The following is a 22126-nucleotide window of genomic DNA, read 5'->3' on the forward strand; positions in this document are numbered from 1 at the left end:
CACATTATATTCCTAGCTCTGTCCTAGACAGTCTTTATAAACCATTTTGGTTTTAGGATGTTAAGACAGCAGAGAAGGACAAAACTCTTATTGTAGCAGACAAGGGCTTGTTTATCATATTTGTCTGAAATCTATCCTAATAAGTTGGCTGGACCCTCCATTATTTTCTTAGATTTTGCCAGGCTCGTTGAACCACAGGGCAAGCAGACAAAAAATAAAATAAAAAATAAAATAAAATAAAATAACACTTAAAGGATATTTTAAAACATCAGAAAAATGGAAAGAATATTTTCACCATACCAGAACAAAATAGCAAAACTCCACAGCCCCCATTTCTGAATGTATCTCTGACATCTAAGACTATAATTACTGAAGCAAAATAAAAAGAGAAAAGAGGAACGATTCTCCCACAAATATAATCAAAGAAATGAATTGGTTTATATAGGTCCCAACAGCTGCATTTCTTTTTCTAATTTCTGCTGATTTTCCAAGTTCCACCAGCCTACATATCCAGAACAGTAAAACAATGCACAACTCTACAGGGGCAATGAGAACATTAATGCTTGGATATCTCAGGAGTTTGAAAATTGTGGTGGTCCAAGGACCCCTCAGGTCCCCAAGACCCTTTGGCAGGGGGTGCTCAGAAAATTAAAACTACTTTCCCAATTATATGAAGATGCTATTATCTTTTCTTACTCCTATTCTCTCCCAAGTGTACGGCAGAGTTTTTAAGAAACTATAAAGCAAGTGACAACACAAGAAACTGAACACAGAAGCAGACATATGAATCCAGCTGTCTTCTAATAAGCCAGATATTAAAAACACATAAAACAATTCCACTCTTCTGACTCATCTATTTCATTTTAGAAAATATATTTTTCATAAAGGAATATGTCATTTTTTAAAAGATCTTATTTATTTATTCATGAAAGACATAGACAGAGAGGCAGAAACATAGGCAGAAGGAGAAGTAGGCTCCCTGCAGGAAGCCTGATACAGGACCTGATCCCAGGAGCTGATCACCAATGGAACTGAAGGCAGATGCTTAACCACTGAGCCACCCAGGTGCCCCAGGAATATGTCATTTATAAAAAGGGCTTGTTCTTGTTATTTGGGAGTAAGATGAATAAATAATTTAAAATTCTTTCCATTTTGGGGTTCCTGGGTGGCACAGTTGGTGGAATGCCTGACTCTTGATTTTGGCTCAGGTCATGATCTCAGAGTCATGAGATAGAGCATGGTGTTAAGCTCTGCACTGGGCATGGAACCTGCTTGGGATTCTCTCTCTCTCCCTCTGCCCCTCTCTCCCCCATGCTGTCTCTCTCAATCTCTATCAAAAGTAAAATTCAATTAAATAAAATTCTTTCTGTTTTAATTTCTAACACAGAAAATATCAATAGAAAGTATATCAGCAGAAGCTCTTCGAGGTCTTCAATAATAGAGAGTGTAAAGGTATCCTGAGACCAAAAGTTTGAGAACCAGAGGTGTATGCATATCAACTTTAAAATAGACACTTGTGGCAAAGTGGTTTTCCACAATTTAAAATTAATTAAAAACTATGGCATTTAAAAATCCTTTTGATATTATATGATGTAATAAAGATGGGGCCTGCCACATTCCAGCCCCTTAGCTAACAATTTTCTCTATAATACACATTTTTCTCCATAGCTAATCATATGATGGCTAACTTTCCTGTGCTCAGGGATATACGCAAACTTTCGGTGGGTAACTGTAGCTCTATCACCTTTCTGGCTGCTCAGGAAGGCATCTGGGTGATCTTGTTACAAGGATGGCCTTGGTTCTCTTCAATTTATCTTGTTAAATTACTTACAAGCATAGCTACCTCGTTAGTAGTAACAAATTACCTATAATTCAGCTCACAATTAACGATTACTATTATATACATAGTCATTAGACACAGACCACATTTCAGTTATCTCAGATTCAGATTAAAATGACCATCCTTTATCATTAAACACCTTTTAGAGACTACCTTTCCAAAATTTATCCACCTAACATTTGTTACAATAAACAGTCATTTTCATATAGATGTTTTAAGTCAATTTTAAATGGCAGAGATGAGAAAAATTTTCAGGACTGAAGTACAGTTAAGTATTTCTAATATTTGACCCACTTTACCATATTCCTTTAAAGAAAAAAAATAAGAGTCAGTACTTACATGTCCACCTTCTTCACCAGGATAACCAGGTAATCCATCAGTACCCTTCTCTCCCTGAGGAAAAAAGAAATAACTTGGATTCTAAATTCTTTTCTCAAATCTACATGGAATAAAAACTGTTATTTGATATCTCACCAGTATGAGGTAAAGCCCCAAATTGAGCTCTGTGCTCAGTTAAGCTTGAGATTCCCTTTCTCTCTCTCCTTCTCTGTCCCTCCCCACCCATGTTCTTGCTCTCTAAAAATAATAATAATAATAATAATAATAATAATTTTAAAATAAAAAAATTACTAATAGATACCTTTGTCTCACTGAGTTGACATTTTATTGAGAATTGACTAAATGTTGAGCATAATGTGTAGGGACGTGTAGAAGCAAATATTTTTTGGCCTGTCTTAAAGTAAAAACTTAAATACCTGTTTGTCTTAATAGTTGGCATGTCAGCCTATTTTTATTTTTCTAAAATACCATCTTAAGCCATTCTAATCTGAAAATCCAAACCAAAATTTGTTTCTAGTTAAATGTTTAAGGTACACCGTTACTCCTAATGTGGCCTTTGACCTTTTTTTTTTTTTTTTAAACATCAGTAAGCAAAGGTGTTACCGTCCATGCTACTTATGAGAAATGGTTGTTTATTTCTGTATGACTCAGCTGTTTAGTCTCTTCCAATCTCTCTCTCTCTCTTTCTCTTTCTATTTCTTCTTAGATAACTAAACACACAAAGCATTTCCTCTCAGGGAAGTTTGGCTTGCCGTTTATAGCCAAATGTGTTTATTTAATTTAAAAATGGTCAGTAAGATATGGGAGCCATATTCTCTCTGGGATCAACAAAGACACGAACATCAATACAATCAACCACTGAATTCTTGCAGACAGAGCAGAGAAGTCAATTATTCAAAACATTCCCATCTTTGGCCTTTGAGGCAGAATCCTTGAGTTATAAAACATGTCAAGAGGTTCCCAAGCTTGATTTCCTGATTCTCCAGTCATTTAAGAACAATGCAAGGGGGGAAATCTAGTGCTAAGGCATAACTACAATTTTTCTCAAGAAGTCATATACTTTATACTGTTCTAAATCAAGACTGAAAAAAAAAATCAAGACTGATCTGCAAAGTCAGTAAGAGCTCATTCCAACAACATCGCAGAAAACCTTACAAAGAGAGAATGTAAAAGGATGGGCAAAGCCAATGGGCTTGATTCAACCTTACATGAGGATTTGTGGTAATCCCACCATCATAAAGGGTGTGAAGGGTATTCTTCATGTCCCTGGATAACTGAGGATGATTTTTAATGAGATTTATTCTTCCTTAAAAGTGGGACAGGATAATTTTTCTATTGCTTCACCATGGAGTTAGCAGAGAGATGCAACCAATGAACCAGAGATGCACCAGTGAACCAATGATTATATCTTTCCTCAGACTTTAATGCTATAGAAGAGAATGTCAGCTCAGAGGGGAAAAGGCACTGACCACTATAAAGAAAGAAGATGCTGCACAGTGAACATTTTATAGACAAGTGAAAACTTTTGTGCAGTAGTAGAGTCTGTGAAATTGTCAAATAAATGTAAGGAGACAGCATAATATAATGGAAAGAATGTGAGCCTTGGAGTCAGGTAGACATGAGGGCTTAAATCCCAAAATGCTTCTTCATACCTGTATGACTGGGAAAGCAACGTTCCCTCTCTAAGCCTCTATTGACCACCTGTAAGATAGCATTTGCCTCAAAGGTTTGTTAAGAGGGTAGAATTAGCAAAGGTGTGTTAAAGACAGAACATGGGGCTTCGTTTGTAGTGGGTGCTGAAAGGCCCTATCTCTCCCTCACCATCTGCATCCAACAAATTCTCACCTTGTTCCCAGGGTTCCCGCCATCACCCTGGTACCCATCTTCTCCAAAACACTTCATATATATATTGCAGCATCTTCTTTCCACAATTGTGTCCTGAAAAAGAGAATTCAGGTAATATGGAGTTTTTTTCATCTGTATTAACCTATGTCACATTACACATTGAAGAGACAAAATTCCCCCTGGGTTTTTTAAATCATTAGAATGAATTGACCTAGTGAAGGATGGTGTTAAAAAGAAAAAAAATACTTACAAGTTGCTTCAGTAAAATGCTTGGGAGTGATTTCAGTGTGATGCTCAGAGGTTGATTATATATGAATCCTCTGCCAAATTCTAGTTCCTGGAGCTCTTCTAATTTATGCACACCTTCCAGGCCAACAAAGAGGAGCCCAGACAATCCTTCAAAATACCAGCAGGTAGGAGATTTACTTGCATGTCTTTTGACTGGTTTTTGTTCTGGCCCTAGATATTCATGCATCATTTCACTCTTCCTATATCCTTCACCTGTCTTGTCTCAAACTGCATTTCTGACCAATGAAATGTGAGCAGAAATAACATGTGTCACTCCCTGTGAGAAATTTTCAGAGCAGTGCATAATTTGCCCCATTTCCTGTCTCCTGCCACAGGAATAGACCCTCTTTCAGCCTGGGTCCTTGAGTGATGAGAATGAGACAAAAATGAACGGGTCATAAGGCATGATATAAATATATTCTTGCTAGTTTAAGCCACTGGGATTTGAAGGTTGTTTATTATTGCAGCATGAGCCCATCCTACTAATGAAGGCACTAAAAAATCATCTGGATTTGCCCATATAAACAGAAAACAAAATGGCAAGGACACTTTTCAAATTGGCTAGAAATCACTGTTCATAGAATTTAAGGACAAATATTCCCGTTACTATTTTGAAGAGTAAATTCACACACACATACATGCACACAACAGCTTTTTGCTATTATAAACAAGCTATTTAACAATCTTGTGGTTACAAATTGTTTACGTATTCTTAATTATCGCTTAAAATAAATTTTTAGAAATGGAATGCTGATCTAGCACATAAGCAAAGTTTGCTATCTTTGGTCAAATATTTCAAATTCCCTTCCAGAAAATTTGCAACATTTTAAATTTCCTATGTGGTAAATCCAGTTTGGAGCAAGTTATCACAGCAAATATTCCAGCACACCATTAACCAACAGAAAGCATCATCTCAAGAGAAATATACTTAACATACTCTACAGAGAAGGGAGAAGGGTACAGGGAGCTTGAATTGCTGGTTGTTCACCATGAGTTTACTTTAGAGCTTTTATATGACACAAAATGGGAACAGAAGAGCAATCGTGCCCAACTGTACAGGTGGTACTGCCCAGGCACACCCAGCTGAGGGAGCTGGTAGGCCCTGACATCCACCCAGCACTCTACTTATCAAGCCAGGTGCCCAGGCAAAGGGTTGCATACACCCAGAGCATTGGCATCTTTTTATAATTTCACAAAGATGCCATATAGACTAGTAGCAGCCTTTGGGGGATGGAAAAAGCAGAAGAATTGGTGAGAAAAGGAGGAAGGAAGGGCAGTAGAAAAAGCAAAGACCAGCTTTAAGGGGATTCTAGAGTTTAGGAAAAAGAAACATATTGACCCCTTGGTAGCCTGCAAGAGCAAATGGCACCCATTCATCATGAAATAGGAGTTACACATTCAACCCTCAAAAGCAGATAGATGCCAGGCTTATAATTGGTCAGTCCTGTCTCAGTCAGAGTGGCCCTTGATCAGTGTTGGGGATGTGGGACCCTGGGTTCTCTCAGTCCTGAACAGCCCCTGATTATACAAGGAATCAGTCTTGTGAGCACTGAGCTCCAATTACCTGAGTTAGTCTATGGAAGGCTTAATGGAATCCAGTGCCACCTGGAAATCTGAAAGAGTATCCTGGTCCCTGTGGGAGGAGTAGTACACCCAAGGCAACCATGAGCACTTACCTTTGCTGCGGAGAAGCTCTGATGTTTCCTTCAGTCTCTGGAAATTATCATCTAGCCCATCTGTAAACACTAGAAGGACCTGTTGTTTATGAGAGAGAGAGGAGGGTGGTGGAGAGCAAGGATGGATGGGAAGAAGGGGATAGGGGCAAGATGAACACTGGAAGTCACATATTTTGTAAAAATGTGAGGATAAGCTTAGCTTTTGTGGTTGTATCTAGCCTTTCACCCTCTTTCATTTCACTCACTCATGTATTACTTTATTATACATTCACTTTTACTTCAACCTCCCTAAGATCCCACACCAAAAAAAGAATTTGAACCAGCTTAATGCATTCCCTTTATCAAAAACACCTTCCCAAAATAGTCTCACAATATTCACCTTTATCAATATTCACCTTTATCAATACCAACAAAACTTCAATACATTTCTATAATTAAAATGTGTTATCTTTACTCACAGAAAAATATAATTTAAAACTGAATTTCATAATTTAAGAAATAAATCCACTGAATGCATGATTGAGGGAAAAACTAAATGTCACTTTCAAAGTTTGGGGATATCATTTTCTAATAAACATCACATAAAATCTCTTCATCTCAGTAGGCTTTAGTGGGTTTATAGTTCTTGGGCACCAGGAAGGGAGGACCACTAACAAGCCATTAGCTAGGTACTAAAGACAGCTCAAAGTGCTGAATGGAACAATAACGGGCCCTACTCTACTTGGCAATCAATGACCATAAGGAGCTAATATCTTCCAAGTTGTCTTTGGAATGAATTTGCATTGTGGAAGAATCTGGATCTCTAAACTATGAGCAACTTGAAGACAGGGATTTATCCTTTTATCCCTACTGGCATTATTTAAGTACAGAGTCTCTAGGACTTAGTAAATATTTATTAATTGAATGAAAACATATCCCTCGTTGCTCTTTACTGAATAAGACTATGGTTTTCCACTAAGCAGACTCTCCAGTGAAGAATAGTTTATTGGCTTCAGTCACAAAAGCCTTATCCCTCCCACCATGGTAATTGGCCTCATATCATGGGTTCTCAGCATTTATTACCTTCACTTTAGCAGAAGAGAGATGGACAGTATGATCTCCCAGGGACTGCAAAAAATCCACATCCATATGGTTGTTCTTGGCAGTCTGATTAATTAAGAAGGTCTTAATAATCTCATCACTATACTTCTTAAAGCCTGAGTCAAACATAAGCTGGCCATTTGAACCAGGGACCAAGTAGCGGAACATGATGTTGAGGCCACCAGAACCACTACAGCTGATGTTGGAAAGCAGGGCCAACTGTTGCATCACCCCTGGCAGTAATCCTTGAAGCTTCTGCTGAACTTGCCTTGTGGAAGTGGAAATATCAATTCCTACAGACAAATCTATGTTGCATTCTTTGAAGATAAAAGAGAAGAAAATCAAATTAGTCATCTATAGATGCATGACCAAGCTCAGAAGATATCAGCCAACCCTCAAAGAAGAACCTCCAGCCAGCATGTAGAGAAATACAAGCTAAACAATGGTAGTGTTCATTTAATTTGGGGGGTGATTGTTATACAGCAAAGCTAACTGGTACAATATATAGTGTTTCATACCTCCGTTCCTCTGCAGATCCTATTCCCTCTACCTGAGTGTCCTTTCCCATCTCTTCTATCCCAATATGGCTAACCCAATACATGTCCTTCAAGTTGTAGTTCCAGAGACCTCCCTCCCCCAATTCCTCAAATTGACTTATTAAATGCCCCTGCATATCTATGCTACTTTACTTGACCTTCTCTCCCACTAAACAAAGATTCTTTCATAGCAGGGATTATACCATTTTACCCAATGCCTAATACAGATAGATGCTCACTAAATGTTTGATAAACTGATAAAGAAGGGAATATAAGTGAGCTTTGAGTCTCTTTCAGGACATGCTGTACTATTCCCTTCTCCTCCAAAAGTTACTTTCTTCATTCACCACCCATGCATATACCTTATTTCAGAGAAGCATATTAGAAAAGATCAAGACTGACAACCACTCCCAATTTTCTGTTTCTTCTACCTTAAAATTTGTAAGCCTTCCTGGAAGAGTGTTGCAAAAATTTGAAAACCCATTGATCTTTCAGGGTATAGCCACCCACTCACAGACCATGCACAAAATTTCAATGAGGAAGCTAAAGTTGGTCACAGATGCACCTGAATTAGAATCTGGACAAATGACTTAAAATGTAATTTAACAATCATAAAAGGGCCACTATTATTAACTACTTCTGGACAACAAGCATAACTTGCAATTGTCCAGGGCAAGCCAAGAATATGGACATTTTTTCCTTAGCCAGTGCACACTGGAGTATTTGGCTCAGAATCAATAAAAATAATTATAGATTTTAGGGGACAAATTTGATGAAAATAAATAAATACTGGACCCTTTACCAGTGAAAATTGTTATAAACAATGTCTTAAAGATTCTCAGGGATCTGAGATCCAGGGTTAGTTAAGCCATGAGTTTTCCATCCCCTAAATAATACACTCTGTGCTGGCTGGCCAGATAGGTTTCCAGAATTGCCAAGACAGAAAATGTCTTCCTCCTCTCCTTTCATATAAAAATCTTGGTTTTGTGTTGACTTTTAAATCTCTAATTGAAATTCACCAAAATGGGTTTTCACAGATGTAAATCCCATTTCTACATCAGATTTAATTTCAGGAAAAAAAGAATTTCCTTTTTGCAGTATGGTATATTACCCCAATATTTTTAATTTACATTTTCCCAGGAACATTTTCAGCTGGCTTTATTCTGTAAATGCAAGAATATGCAAGCATTTCCCACCCCCACCCCCCCACCCCCAGAATATAGAGGATTGAATCTTACCAAGTTATTTCTAAGGTCTTTATGATTCAGCTTTTGATTCCAGAATTCTGGAATTAATTAGGTTCCAGCCATTACTGAGGTATCCAGCTAATTTTATCAAAAAGTCAAAAGACAAAGCTGAAGATGAATGTAAATCCTAATTTACTATGCGGTACAAAATAATCTGAAAAGAGAAGCTGGAATCCTATGCCTCTTTTCCTGCCCAGGATAATAGCCAAGTACATATAAACACACAAACAAAAGTGTACTTTGACTCCTGAAAAATCTGAACTGCTTAATGCAGGACATCCCACAATCCATGCTTATTTAAAAAATAATTTCACACATCCACTCTTTTCAATTGATTTCTGAATTCACCAAGGGCATGGTAAAGTGTTATCCTTTACACAGTATAAACAAAAATATTAATTTAATACTCCAGAAAATTGGCTCCAGATTTCAACACCAAACTTCTGGAAAGTTCAAACCCTGACTCCCATTATTTCCCCTCTGTATTTCTTAGCCTCTCTCTTGCCTTTCCCATCTGGGAATTAAGTATCATAGTAATAGTATCTGCTTCACATGAGGTTTACATAGGAATGTTGGGCTTTAAGGGTTTCATTATATACCCCTTTATATTATTTCATACTACACTATGGTTTATTATATGTTACTACACTTTATTATGTATTATTATACTATATTAACCACTCCATGCCATTCCATGGCATTCTATACTATATCACACTATATTATACTCTTCTATACTATACTACTCTTCATTATGCCTTCCAATATCATACTATACTGCACTATACTATGCTACACTACACTGCACTACACACTATACTACATTACCCTCCTACTTGAAGTGTAATTTGAGGACCAGCAGGATCATCATCACCTGGGAGCTTGTTAGAAATGCAGAATCTCACCATGACCTACTGAATCAGAATCTGTATTTCAATAAGATCTCCAGATGATTCAAATGCATATTAAAGTTTGAGAGGCCCTCTTATGCTCTACCATACTATACCAAAAAGCAATATTGAACAGTATCTAGTACACAGACTCTAGAACCAGATTGCCTCAAGTTTAAATATCAGCTGGGCTATTTACTTGGGCCAAATAACCTGATTTTCTTGTGACTTAGTTTCCCCAACTGTGAAATAATATCTATTTTATGTGAAGATTAAATGTTTTAACATGTGGAACCCTTGCAATAGCCCCTGGCACAAAAAAATGACCATCTAATGGTTAGCCATTCTGATTATAATGTGATTGTGTTGGAGAATCTCACTCCCTCTGGGTAGGAAGGAATACTATCCATGAAGATATTCTCTGGATCACTTGTACATTGTAAGGTAAGTCTTGGGGGAAGAGAAGATCCAGACTTCTGGGAGGAGGAACACCTGTCTCTGGAACTTACTTCAGGATAAAAACTTGAGGAGTTAAAATGGGGTTGAGGATGACCTCAGCCATATGAAAGCTTCCCGGCAACAAATTAGAGAGGCCTCTGTACAAAGCCGCATAGAGGAAATTGTTTTCTAGTTCATAAGAGCACCTATGTAACTGATCATTATTCTGTTTTGAATTCCCTTTTGGTATGCCCAAACCTTCAATAAATTGTGTTTACCTATTCCAGTCTGGTTCTTCTATCTACAAGGAATAAACCTAAGAGTTGTAAGGACTTTCTAGAGATAGAGTTCTGAGAAAGTTCAGGCCACTGGAGTCCAAAGTAGTAACAGTCATGAGAATGATTAGAAGAATCCCCGGGGGAAGGTGAACCACAGCATCCGGTGTTCAGGCCCACTGTCCTCCCTTCGGGATGACCTTCACTCCCACCTCCAGCTAGAAAGATCAGTTGCATTTTATTAACAGAAATAACATCATCTCTGACACTTAAAACAGGCTCATGGATCAAATAACAAACCCTCACGCACCTTGTGGAATGCAGACCTTAAGAAGAATTTTCTTCTCCAAGTTCTGCAGGGACTCGAAATTCTCTTCATAGTACACTTTCTGCACATCATCAGTAATCTGCAAAAGCTGAGCACTTTTGGCTTCTCCCACCCCAATGGCAAAAATAACGATGTTCCTGTCCCTGAGAGCCTTGGCTGGTATGGCTACGTCATCCTGTGCAACCCCATCAGTGATCACAATCAAATACTGATGAACATTGGGTCTCCCTCCTCTTGAACTGTCAAAAAAAGGCAGAGTAAAAGTCAGGGCTTTCCCAGTACGAGTGCCATCATTCATTTGCACAACTTTTGAGATGGCTCTGTGGATGTCTGCCTTTGAGGAGTATTGGTTGAGCCTGAATTCTTCCTGGGGGGATGAGCTGAACTGCAAAAGGCCAATCTGAATTTCATCAGCACCAATATTAGCTTGGTTCACCATCCTCTTCACGAATCCCTTCATCTTCTCAAAGTCATTTGGGGAGATGGATTCTGAACCGTCTATCAGGAAGATAATATCAGCTTGCCTATTCTTACAGGCTGGGGACAAAAAAGGAGAAAGTAACATTCACTCAGAGCCTGAAACCAATTAATTCTGAGTCCCCAGGGACAGTCTGGGGTGACATACATGCAACACAAAAATATTTTTACAGAGGGTGGACGAGAAAGTCAAAGAAATAAATTTTCTGTGACTCAGCACAAATGAGACAGACACAGCTGTATGATAAAGATAAAATCTAACCAGCTAGCTTCATTCCAGGTCATGGTCACTCTGTGACCAAAATTCACTTTTGGACTCCAAGAAGTCAATACTTTGAGAATGAAGCCTATTTCATTAGATTAGATACATACACTTGGAGGGACAGAGAGACTAAAGAAACAACTTACTCTCTGAAGAGCAGATGTCCTGAACCACATCTCTTTGGATGACCTTCAAGGAATCAAACTCAGGTGTGAAAAAGGTCTTATCTTTAGCTATCTCCTTGAGCTCCATAACATTAGCATTCTTGACTCCAATAGCATAAATGATGACTCCTTCTCCCCTCAGTGCCTCTGCAGGCTCAGCCACTGGATCTTCAGATTTACCGTCAGTGATGATTATGAGATACCAAGGCACATTGCTGCGAGCAGTATCCACAAAGACCTGAGCCATCCTGCTCAAGGCCTCACCAGTCATGGTGCCACCTTTCCTCTGCTGGATGTCATCAATGGCTGCTTTCAGCTCTGCCATACTGGAATACTGGCTAAGGGCAAATTGAATATTAATTCCATCTGAGTACTGAACGACTCCAAACTGTACTCTGTCGGGCCCAATTTGGAACCTCTTTATTGCCTCATTCATGAACACCTTCATTTCGAGAAAATTGGCATCTTTGATGCTGCTAGACCCATCGATGAGGAAGTAAATGTCGGCCCTCTGAATGTGCACACAGTCTAGGCAATAAGAAGAAGGAGTGACCCATTAGAATGGAGTGTGAGATAGTGTGTAGCCAAAGCCTTTAATCCTGATCCCCACCCGTACACCCTTAGTTCTCATCATTCCCTCGGGAGGCAACAGCTTTCTACTGAAAGCACCTGTGACTCTGCCTAGGGATATTGTTTGACCAGAAGCATGATCAGCCACACAGCAGACAGGCCACAATGCCTGGGAGTGAGTTTGGAAGCAGCCACCAAGCAATGATTGACAGGGGAGTAGTGGATACATACCCAGCTCCCTTGCCCGTTGGGTGGGACAGCTCTGAGGGGAACTCAACACAGTTTCCCTGAGTCCCCAGCAAAACTGAGCCCCAGCTGCCTACAGCAATTACCTGCTCACTAATTCAGCCTCTGTTGGCTGCCTTCCTTCCTTTTCTCAAATCTCTACACCCCTACCAGTATCCCCTGGGGACTCCTCCCGGATAAATCACTTGCATCCATATCCTGGTCTCAGTCTGTTTCTGGGTGAACCCTGCTGGAGACATGAAGTAAGTAGTACCTGACATTTTCCAAATGGGACAAGCTAAAGTAAAATATCAGGACATATTTGGAGCTAGGAACTGTCTCGGTATCCAATATTCCTGTTTCCCATGCAAGTCAGACTTCCTAAAATATAAGCAAAAGAGTACGCTTTCTGAAACGTCATTAATTTAGTATAAAACTTTCTGTTTAAAATGAACCTTACTTAAATGAATCACTTTGTATTAAGGCTTAGACTCCAAAGGGCAAAATGGATCTACATTTACATCCTTTCTCAACTACTTAGTATCCAGGCTTGCCCCTTTGCATCTCAATTTCCTAATCTATCAAATGGCAATCTTCACACCTATTCAGTAAGATTATAGTGAGGACTAAATAAGATCATAGAAAAATAGAAGAGCTGAGTATTAAAAATTAATGATTAAGATCACCCACTGCCACATAGCAGATTCCTAAAAAAAAAAAAAAAAATGACGTATAATTTTCTCCTTGCACCCCTCAGAAAATGTGGTCTAGCCTTATGTTTCTAATCTCTAGACTCCTCATCCCAGGGAGAATGGAGAGCCTTTTCGTGTTTTCTGGCTGAAAGGAAGTGGTCTGAGGAGGCAGATGGGCTCCCTTGCTCAGGCCTTTCATTTGGGAGAAACTTGGTCCATGTGATATGTGGGACATAGTTATATTTTAAAAAAGTATTTTTTTTCTGAATGAAATTCTATTGTAACCAGGCATCCTGCATTGTATCTGGCAATCCTATACTGGCAGGGCAGGCACGGGAAGGAGGTGTGACTTGGAAGAGTGTGGAGAATAGTTATCCATCTCTCTGGTAAAGTGTTTATTGAATACTTGGAGACTCAAGGAGAAGTTATAGAAAAAGAAGGCAGAAATTCAGATCTTGCCGGAAGCCAGCACCCACTGATGACAGGTAGATGGCTGGCCTGAGTCTGAGAAAAAGACTTTTGGGCAGGAAGAGGCATCTCTGGAGCCAGTTCCATGCAGCAGTGGTCCAAAGTGGCTCCTCTGCAGCCCAGGGCCTTTGCAATGTCCAAAGGATCCTAGAGCCCTAAAGACTCTCTGGCAATATACATTCAGGACAATCTTGGCAGATGGAAGTTTGAGGCAGAAGGGAACAGAGAGAATAATTTTTATAGTCTGGATGCTGCTATGCATCCATATCTATTACACACACAAAGTGCTTAGCAGAGTATGTGACACATAGCTGATGACCAATAAATGGTAGATATTATGATCTTGTAGTCATCCAGGACAAATTTCTGATAAAACTGCCCCAACTTCCTTTTACCTCTAACCACTCTAGACTTGGAGTTGATTTTCCTGATTCCAGGTTTCTTTTTAGCGGCTATGTAGTCTGGGAACAAAACCAACTCTCAGCCCTTGTCTGTGAATTAGAAGAGAAAAGGAGACTTCTCTTTCCTTCCTCCCTACAGATTATAGGTAGGGGGTGCACAATGAAATGAAATTCGTATTTAATGATTTTGTTTCTCATTCCTAGGACGGAGAAAGGGACAAAAAAATACAGGCCAAAACAAAAGATGGGAATTAATTTAAATATTTTAAATCTCTAGACCTCAGCACAAATAATGAAGAAATTGCAAGATTGTTTAATGATTGTTTAAAAAAAAAAAAAGGCTCAGTGATTTTCCCCTGAAGACATAATCACAGCCTTTTGAATTTTAAGCTAATTATCTACATTTCAAGTAGTCAACTTCTTTCTATTATTCTGATTTGAATCTCAGAAATATTAGCACGGGTGGACAAAAATAGACATATGAACAGACAGACACAAAGATACTTATGATAGCCAGTAAGTGGAAAATTATGGATTTAAAATTCAGGCAGTTTGACTCAAGATGCATATACTTAACTGCTATGTTTTCTCTGGTATTTTTTTGAAACCGAATACACAGTAGGAGCTCTCCTAATCAACTTCCTCTTAAGTGGCTCACCAGATAATTGACTTTCTCCCCTCACATCAATAACACATGAGTGATGTTCCCACAATACGCTGAGTGCCCTCCCCCTGGAAGACCCCAAGGGCAACACTACACAGTTCTGCTTCACTCAGTGAAAGATGTGAAAATTAATAAAGGGAAACCTCTCTAAAATGGAGACAGGAGAACAGAAAGAAAAATTCTCATGCCCTACCACTTGTCCATGTCAGGCCCCAACAGAAGAATCCTCAGCAGAAAAGAATCAATTATAGCCCCAATAGGAAAAAAAAAATGAATAATGCATCTCCTACAAGAAATCAACTACCCCAGCAATTCAGCCAATGAGAAACCACCATCGCTCTGTAACTCTTGAATTTTTCCAATGGACTTTCATTCAAAATAATCCCTCCCAATTTCTTCCTTCTCAATAAAATAATATTCCTCTCCTTTGTTTGTTGAGCTTGCCTACTGTTGTTGCTATAGCTTGCCTATCTGAATTGCAGTTCTCTGCTTTCCAAATACACCCATTTTTACTGGTAAAATAACTGACTTTAATTGTAAGGTCAACAAAGAGTAAGTCTAACCAAGAGCAACATAGGTTTGTCCTCAGCCTATTTATGGTAGTTTTGTTACTACAATTATACAATAAATCAAATATTGTGCAAATCAATAGGATATGAGTGTGAATAAAAGGGGTTTATTATGTCTATGAAATCAAAGTAACTCCTTAGAAAAGACCCAATAAAGGTAAATTGTTTTAAAGGAAACTGTTAGTGTATCAGATAGCACTACAAAAATTGAATTTTTGAGACCATAAAAATAAGGATTCCATACGAAGATTGTTTCAAAAATAGCTGTCTTCTTTTTCTTTCTTTCTTTTTTTTTTTAGATTTTATTTATTTATTCATGAGAGACAGAGAGAGAGGCAGAAACATAGGCAGAGAGAGAAGCAGGCACCCTGCAGGGAGCCTGATGCAGGACTCGATCCCAGGACCCCGGAATCATGACCTGAGCCAAAGGTCAACCACTGAGCCACCCAGGCACCCCTCAAAAGTGGCTAAGTTTTCTTCCCATTTTAAAGAAACTGAAGCTAGAAATTCTAGAAACTATACTATTGGATGATTGATGAAGAAAATATACAGAACGCCAATCAGCAGGGCTCATATTCAAAAAAGCCTTGGCTCTACACAAAAGATTAGCAAATTAATGTTCATTTATATTTGGAGTAAAAAAAATTTTTTATTGATGTTTGATTTGCCAACACATAGTATAACACCCAATGCTCATCCCATCAACTGCCTTCCTCAGTGCCCATCACCCAGTTACCCCATCCCCCTGCCCGCCTCCCCTTCCACTACCCTTTGCTTGTTCCCAGAGTTAGGAGTCTCTCAAGTTTTGTTACCCTCTCTAATTTTTCTCACTCATTTTCCCTCCTTTCCCTTATAATCCCTTCCACTATTTCTTATGCTGAGTGAAGTAAGTCAATTGGAGAAGGACAGTCATCATATGGTTTCACTCATACAGGGAATGTAAGAAATATAAGAAGTCAAAATTTTTAATTTCAGGAATGTTTTTATCTTTTTAGAAGTCATTTTCTACTCAAGGAGCTTCAGATTTAGTAAATCCATACTAGATCCCTAGATTTGCTTCTACAGCAAATATACATATATTTTCATGAAATTGAGAAAAAGAATGAGGAAAAGGAATCAAAACAAAACAAAGATTTTATAACTATTCTGTTCCTGTTTTTAAATCAGTTGACTCCAAAATCTTTCCTTGGTTGAGGAGTATAGGAGGTGGGTATATGGAACAAGTAAAGTAAAGATTTTTTTTAAAAAGATCAAATTTGGAAAAGGTCCACCTACCTTCTTGCGGGGCCTGGCCCATCCCAGAAATGGAAACACTTGTGTCCACAGTCTCAGGGCAGAGTTGGTTCTTAATCTTGCTTCCCACAACAGAGAGTTGTAGAAAGGACTCCAGTGAGATGACATGCTTCCAAGGAGGATATGATGCTATATTTTCCAGGTCTTTACTCTCTGAGGCACGGTGGGTGCCTACCGCATAGATGGTAACCCCTGCCCTACGGAGGAGAGAAGCTGGTTCAGACAACTGGTCTTGGGAGAAACCTTCTGTGGTGACCACGGCCATCTGCAGCACACCCTGCTTGGATCGGCTGCCCCTCTCCTCAACAAAAACCTCATTTCTCAGGAAATCCAAGGCAGCACCAGTCTTGGTCCTTCCACTTCTTCTCCGGTAGGTTAATTTGTCCAAATGCTCCAACATTTTGGCTGGGGTCTGAAATGTGTCCAGGGAAAACTCCAGTCGTGGTTCCTCACTGTAAAAGACCAAGCCAATTCTCACACCATCAGGATGAACATTTAGAGAGCTGACGGTGGTCTTTAAGAAGTCGATAACTTGTTGGAAATTCCATTGCTTGTCCCTGCTGAATTCCTCAACAAGGAAGACTAAATCAGCTGGGATGGCCATTGGACATGCTATAAACAAAAACAGAAAGAAGGGCTAAGCATGAGAACAGAATAATAAAGACAATATTCCTTTTGTATTATGCTATATTTTCACTAATGTATTATGTTATATTTTTATATAGTGTACTAATATATTTCATATTACAAGTTCTAATAAATATGTTATACTAACTTATATTAATGAGTTTTTAAATTTAGTGGAAGCCTTTATGACCGGTATTTGGCATGATGGTCAAAGATCACAGGTTTCATATTTATCACAAAATTTTTCACTGGAAAGAGTATTTACATCACTTGCAAAATATGTAAACATATGAATATCCACAAGAAAGTGCTTTCAGATCATTTTTTCAATTCATCAAAGTCCATTAGAAGCATCTGAGTCTGGCTCGACTAGGTTTTGTTCTTAATTTTTCTAGATTCAGGAAACATTGAGTCAAATTCTCTATTATAGGCCTAACATATCCTTGGTTTAATAATGTTTCCTCTTGATAAAGATGCAAATAAGAAATTGTGACTATTAACTTGTGCATCTTTCTCTGATAAATCTCATGTCACTTCAACAGAGGCAACATGAGATGTTGCAAGGTCCTGTGAAAAAAATCTTTGCCCACAAATTGGGATAACTGGCTTTTTAATTCTCCTATAAAAGAACCTTGGCTTGAACCTGCCTCAAATGGGAGAATAGAGCTATCACTGCATGAACTCCCTTCCAAGTTTAGGGCAGTGCTTAACATAGAGAAACCCACTGAGTCCACATACCAGAGAGGTCCAAATCTCTTTTGACACATGAAAACAGAAATCTCCCTAGTGCAGACCCAAACATGCAGAAGGCTAAAGCCAAGGTATCAACAGCTGAGTCCTGTCAAATAAAGTTTAGAGAGGCAACAGAATCACCTTATGACTTATCTTTGGACTCTCGATGTCCTGTAATTTCTTATAAAGAACCAAAAACAATCCTAGTTTTAAAAAGAGTGTTGCCTCTGATTTTGCCAAGTCTAAAACACTTCCTATAGAAACTCCAAGAATCTCCGACTTCTTGCTTCCTTCACCTGCTTATACCACATGTTATTACAGTTGACCCTTGATCAACATGGGTTTGCCCTGCGCTGGTCCTCTTACATACGTGAATTTTCTTTCTTTTTAAGAGCTAACACCAAAAACCACAGGCATTTATTTACAGCTGCCCACCCAAGTCTCTATAAGACACAATAAAAGGTACCTGCTAGCCTCTGAGTATGAGGGAGGCCCACCCAGGCTACCAGGGGCCCTGGGACTGGGCAGGGCTGCAGGTTGCCCTGTGAGTCCATGGGGTGGTTGGGTAAAGTGCCAGGTCTGGGGCAGGAGCTGGGCTGAAGCAGAGAAACATGTTCAGAGGGCAGAGATGGCACTGCACAGGAACCCATGAGCCCCTGGTACACCAACACACTCCCACTTGGTTGTCCACTCACTGGGGTCTCTGACAGGCCCATTTCCATGGTAGTGCCCTTGCCCCTCAGAGGCCAGTGCACTCACAGGTGGCCACATTTCCAGTAAATATATGTACAGTACTATAAATATATTTTCTCATCTGTATGATTTTTTAACATTTTTTTCCTCTCTAGCTAACTTTATTGAAGAATACAGTATATGATACATATAACACAAAAAATTGTTAATTCACTGTTTAGGCTATCTGTAAGTTTTCTGGTCAACAGGAGGCTATTACTAGTTAAGTTTTGGGGAGCCAAAATTCATATGGAGTTTTTCAACTGTGGGGGCTGGGGTAAGTGCCCCTAACCCCTGAGTTGTTCAAGGATCAACTGTATTCTCCTTACAAGTTGTCTTTAGGGTTCATCCCCTTTCCTCACTATCAGAGCCACCATTGGTCTAGACCCAGGCATCCTTCCAATGGGAATAGGTTACGGTTCAGCCTTAAAATCCTTCTCAGTCTGAGGTGTCATGTAGAATTCAGCCTGCCCCGGAAGCCTTCCTTAAAGACCACTTTAGTGATGTCATTTTTTCCTGCTTAAAAGCCTATAGTTACTTCCCAGTGCCTTTGGGATCCTGGGATTCATCTTACCTCGTCTGATCTCATCTCTTACTACCTCCAAACCCTCTCCCTCCTCCAATTGGCTCCATTTTGTCACTTTATTCCATATTTATCCAGCCCATTCCCACTTCCACACCCTTTCTCATGCTCTTCCTCTTACCAAGAGCAGCCTCTTCCGTTTTCCCTATATATTAAGATCATACCCATTATTGAGCGGAGGGGCCAACACAATTCCTTCTGGGTCAAATTCTCCATTACACTTTCCTTCTAGTCTACTTCTACTTAATGTAGTGTCTGTAAGATGCCTCTTAGTTCCTTAGGATCTCTGCTTGGATTTTCCTCATCTTGTCTCACATGTGTATGTCTCTTTTGACTATAAAATTCCAAGGACTTTCAAGCTCTACATGTTGAGAGGTCTGGGCAGAGCTATAATAGTTCAGAGAAAGGAGGGATATATCACTTCTGTTGTGAGGATCAACCATAAGCACTGTCAAGAGGATAACTTAACAACTGAAGGACAAAGTTTTACCTGTAGCCATTCCAGGCTAATAGTACAGTGTATTCAAGGGCAGGACAGTGGTAGGAAAGCATGACACATATATAGCAAATGGTGAGTAGTTCAGCTTGGCTAATAGTTAGAATGTATAAAAGGACTTATAGAAGATAAGGCTCAATGGTTCTCATCCCCAGGGGACATTTTGAAATATATGGCAGTGTTTTGAATTGTCATGGGGGATGCCACTGTCAGAAACCAGGAATGCCAGACCCTGACAATGCACTGTACAATCCTACACTACAAATCATCTTACTCAAAATGTTAATAGCACCTCCCTTAAGCATTTTGAACACCAGCTTCTCTGGGGAGAAGCCTGAATACCCCTTCTCCTGGAGAAGGCATATGGTAACTTGAATTATTGCTCAGAAACATTCACTCCCTACATCTCACTTCCATGGGAGGACTATACTTTCTTACTCCATTGATGATGACATGACTATATGACTTACTTGGCCAATGGGATGTTAGCAGATGATGAAGGAGAGGCCTTAAAAGTGCTTATGTAATTAGATTTTCTCTCTTGCACCTCTGCAATTCCCATGGGGATATGTATAATGTGCCCAGACTAGCCTAATAATCCCAGGAGGAAGATAAGCGCTATGGAGCAGAGCAAAATGTAGATCAACCAACCTTTAGCCAAAGCTCAAATCTGTGGATAAGCCAAGGCAAGATCAGCAAAACCATTCCATTGAGCCCAAAAAGATCAGCTGATTCCAGCAGATCAGTGAAAATAAATGATTCTTTTCAGCCCCTGACTTTTCAGATGGTTTCTTATGCAGCATCACTGTGACCATAGTTAATTAATATAATGTGTGTGCTTGAGGAAGCCCAATTTTGCCTCTTCTTCCCCATCCACTGGTGCTAGTATCTCATTATCGAGAAATCCAGAATGCCCCCCTTCTCAGCTTTTTCTCCAGAGTTTCTGAGGCCTCTCAGTGGCTCACACAGGTAGGCACCAAACCTTACCTACTCGAGTCTCCTTCTCAGACGCAATCCCGAATTGAGGCTTCCCAGTCCCTTGGATAACCACACTCACATCCTGCATCAACTGTCTGACTCCATCTTCTCCTTGCATCTCGTATATAAGGGGTGGAGTTGCCATCCCCTCCAGTTCTTTCCTGTCAAAGTCCTGTACACCCACAGACATGACTTTCACTCCTTTCTCCCTCAGTGTTTGTGCAGCATCCCAGACCTCATCTTCAGATTTGCCTGAGGTCATGACCACTGCATATTGGGGAATGCCCTGGAGAAACCGGCTTCCTGCTGCCTCCTGGAAGAAGGTCTGATGAAGGTATCGCAGAGCTTTGCCCGTCCTCCTGGAGCCACCCCGGAGCAAAAAGTGCTCACGGATGTGAGCAATCATCTCATCCCGGGTATGGTAGGTATTGAGCAAAAATTCAGTATGACCTTGACCACCATACTGAGCCAGACCAATCTGGTACTTGTCCCTGCCAACATCCAGCAGGCCAACCACTCTGGAGATGAAATTCTGCATCCACTGGAAACTGGCCTGTGATGTATTCTGTGAGGTGTCAGCAAGAAAGACCACATCTGCATAAGCTTGAGTGAATTCTGGAATCAAAGAGAGGAGAAAAAAGGAAAAGACATAGAGGAGAAAGTAAATCAAATCAAGATCTCATGGGATGCCTGGGTGGCTCAGTGGTTTAGCACCTCCCTTCAGCCCAGGGCATAATCCTGGAGAGCAAGTCCCTCATCGGACTCCCTGCATGGAGCCTGCTTCTCCCTCTGCCTATGTCTCTGCCTCTCTCTGTGTGGGTCTCTAATAAATAAATAAATTTTAAAAAATCAAGATCTCATGGATACAGAAGAGAGAGAGGTACTATATTTATATAATGGTGTCCATTTTGTATTTCCACCTCCTATCACAAGACTCTCTCCCCCTTACATCCTACTGCTTTTGTTGTCTGCCTTATTAGACTAAAGCAACTCTTGCCTATTCTTCTTCCACCAATGGAAGAGGCAAGGAAAATGGACATATATGGAGCAGTTATTTTGTGCTAGTAATTTTTATACACATTATCTGACTTAAACCCCATAAAGTATCCTACTAGGCAAGTGCTATTATCTTCATTGTACAGATAAGAACATTAATGTGAAGGAATGAAGCTGCTTGTCCATGCTCACATAACTAAACAGTGGCACAAGCAGGATAAAAAACATAGATCTTCTGGTCTTCCTTTGAACAACATGGCAGGATGTCCCACAAGAAGTATTCATTCTTCAACTCCCAGCACCAATGTTCCTTCACCTAGGAAGTCCCCTCAGGTTCTCCAGTGATGGCAACCAGCTCCTTCTCCTGCCTTCCTACTACACTCAGTGCATTCTGGCTCATTAATAATTAGGTGCT

The 22126-nt window shown here is 39.7% G+C and overlaps 1 protein-coding gene across 1 annotated transcript in view; it reads right to left on the bottom strand.

Moving 5' to 3' along the window:
• LOC140614042 (collagen alpha-4(VI) chain-like) overlaps positions 1-22126 on the bottom strand; it is a 102110-nt gene that overhangs the window by 62400 nt on the left and 17584 nt on the right. The window contains exons 5-13 of the mRNA XM_072792815.1: positions 20725-21330; positions 16550-17179; positions 11668-12213; positions 10765-11319; positions 7051-7385; positions 5989-6067; positions 4275-4420; positions 4025-4117; positions 2180-2233 (exon numbers count right to left, since the gene is read on the bottom strand). Coding sequence (XP_072648916.1) covers positions 2180-2233; positions 4025-4117; positions 4275-4420; positions 5989-6067; positions 7051-7385; positions 10765-11319; positions 11668-12213; positions 16550-17179; positions 20725-21330 — 3044 coding nt within the window. The remainder of the gene's footprint in view (positions 1-2179; positions 2234-4024; positions 4118-4274; positions 4421-5988; positions 6068-7050; positions 7386-10764; positions 11320-11667; positions 12214-16549; positions 17180-20724; positions 21331-22126) is intronic.

This window comes from Canis lupus, chromosome 22 (assembly GCF_048164855.1).
Source record: "Canis lupus baileyi chromosome 22, mCanLup2.hap1, whole genome shotgun sequence".
Classification (NCBI taxonomy): domain Eukaryota; kingdom Metazoa; phylum Chordata; class Mammalia; order Carnivora; family Canidae; genus Canis; species Canis lupus.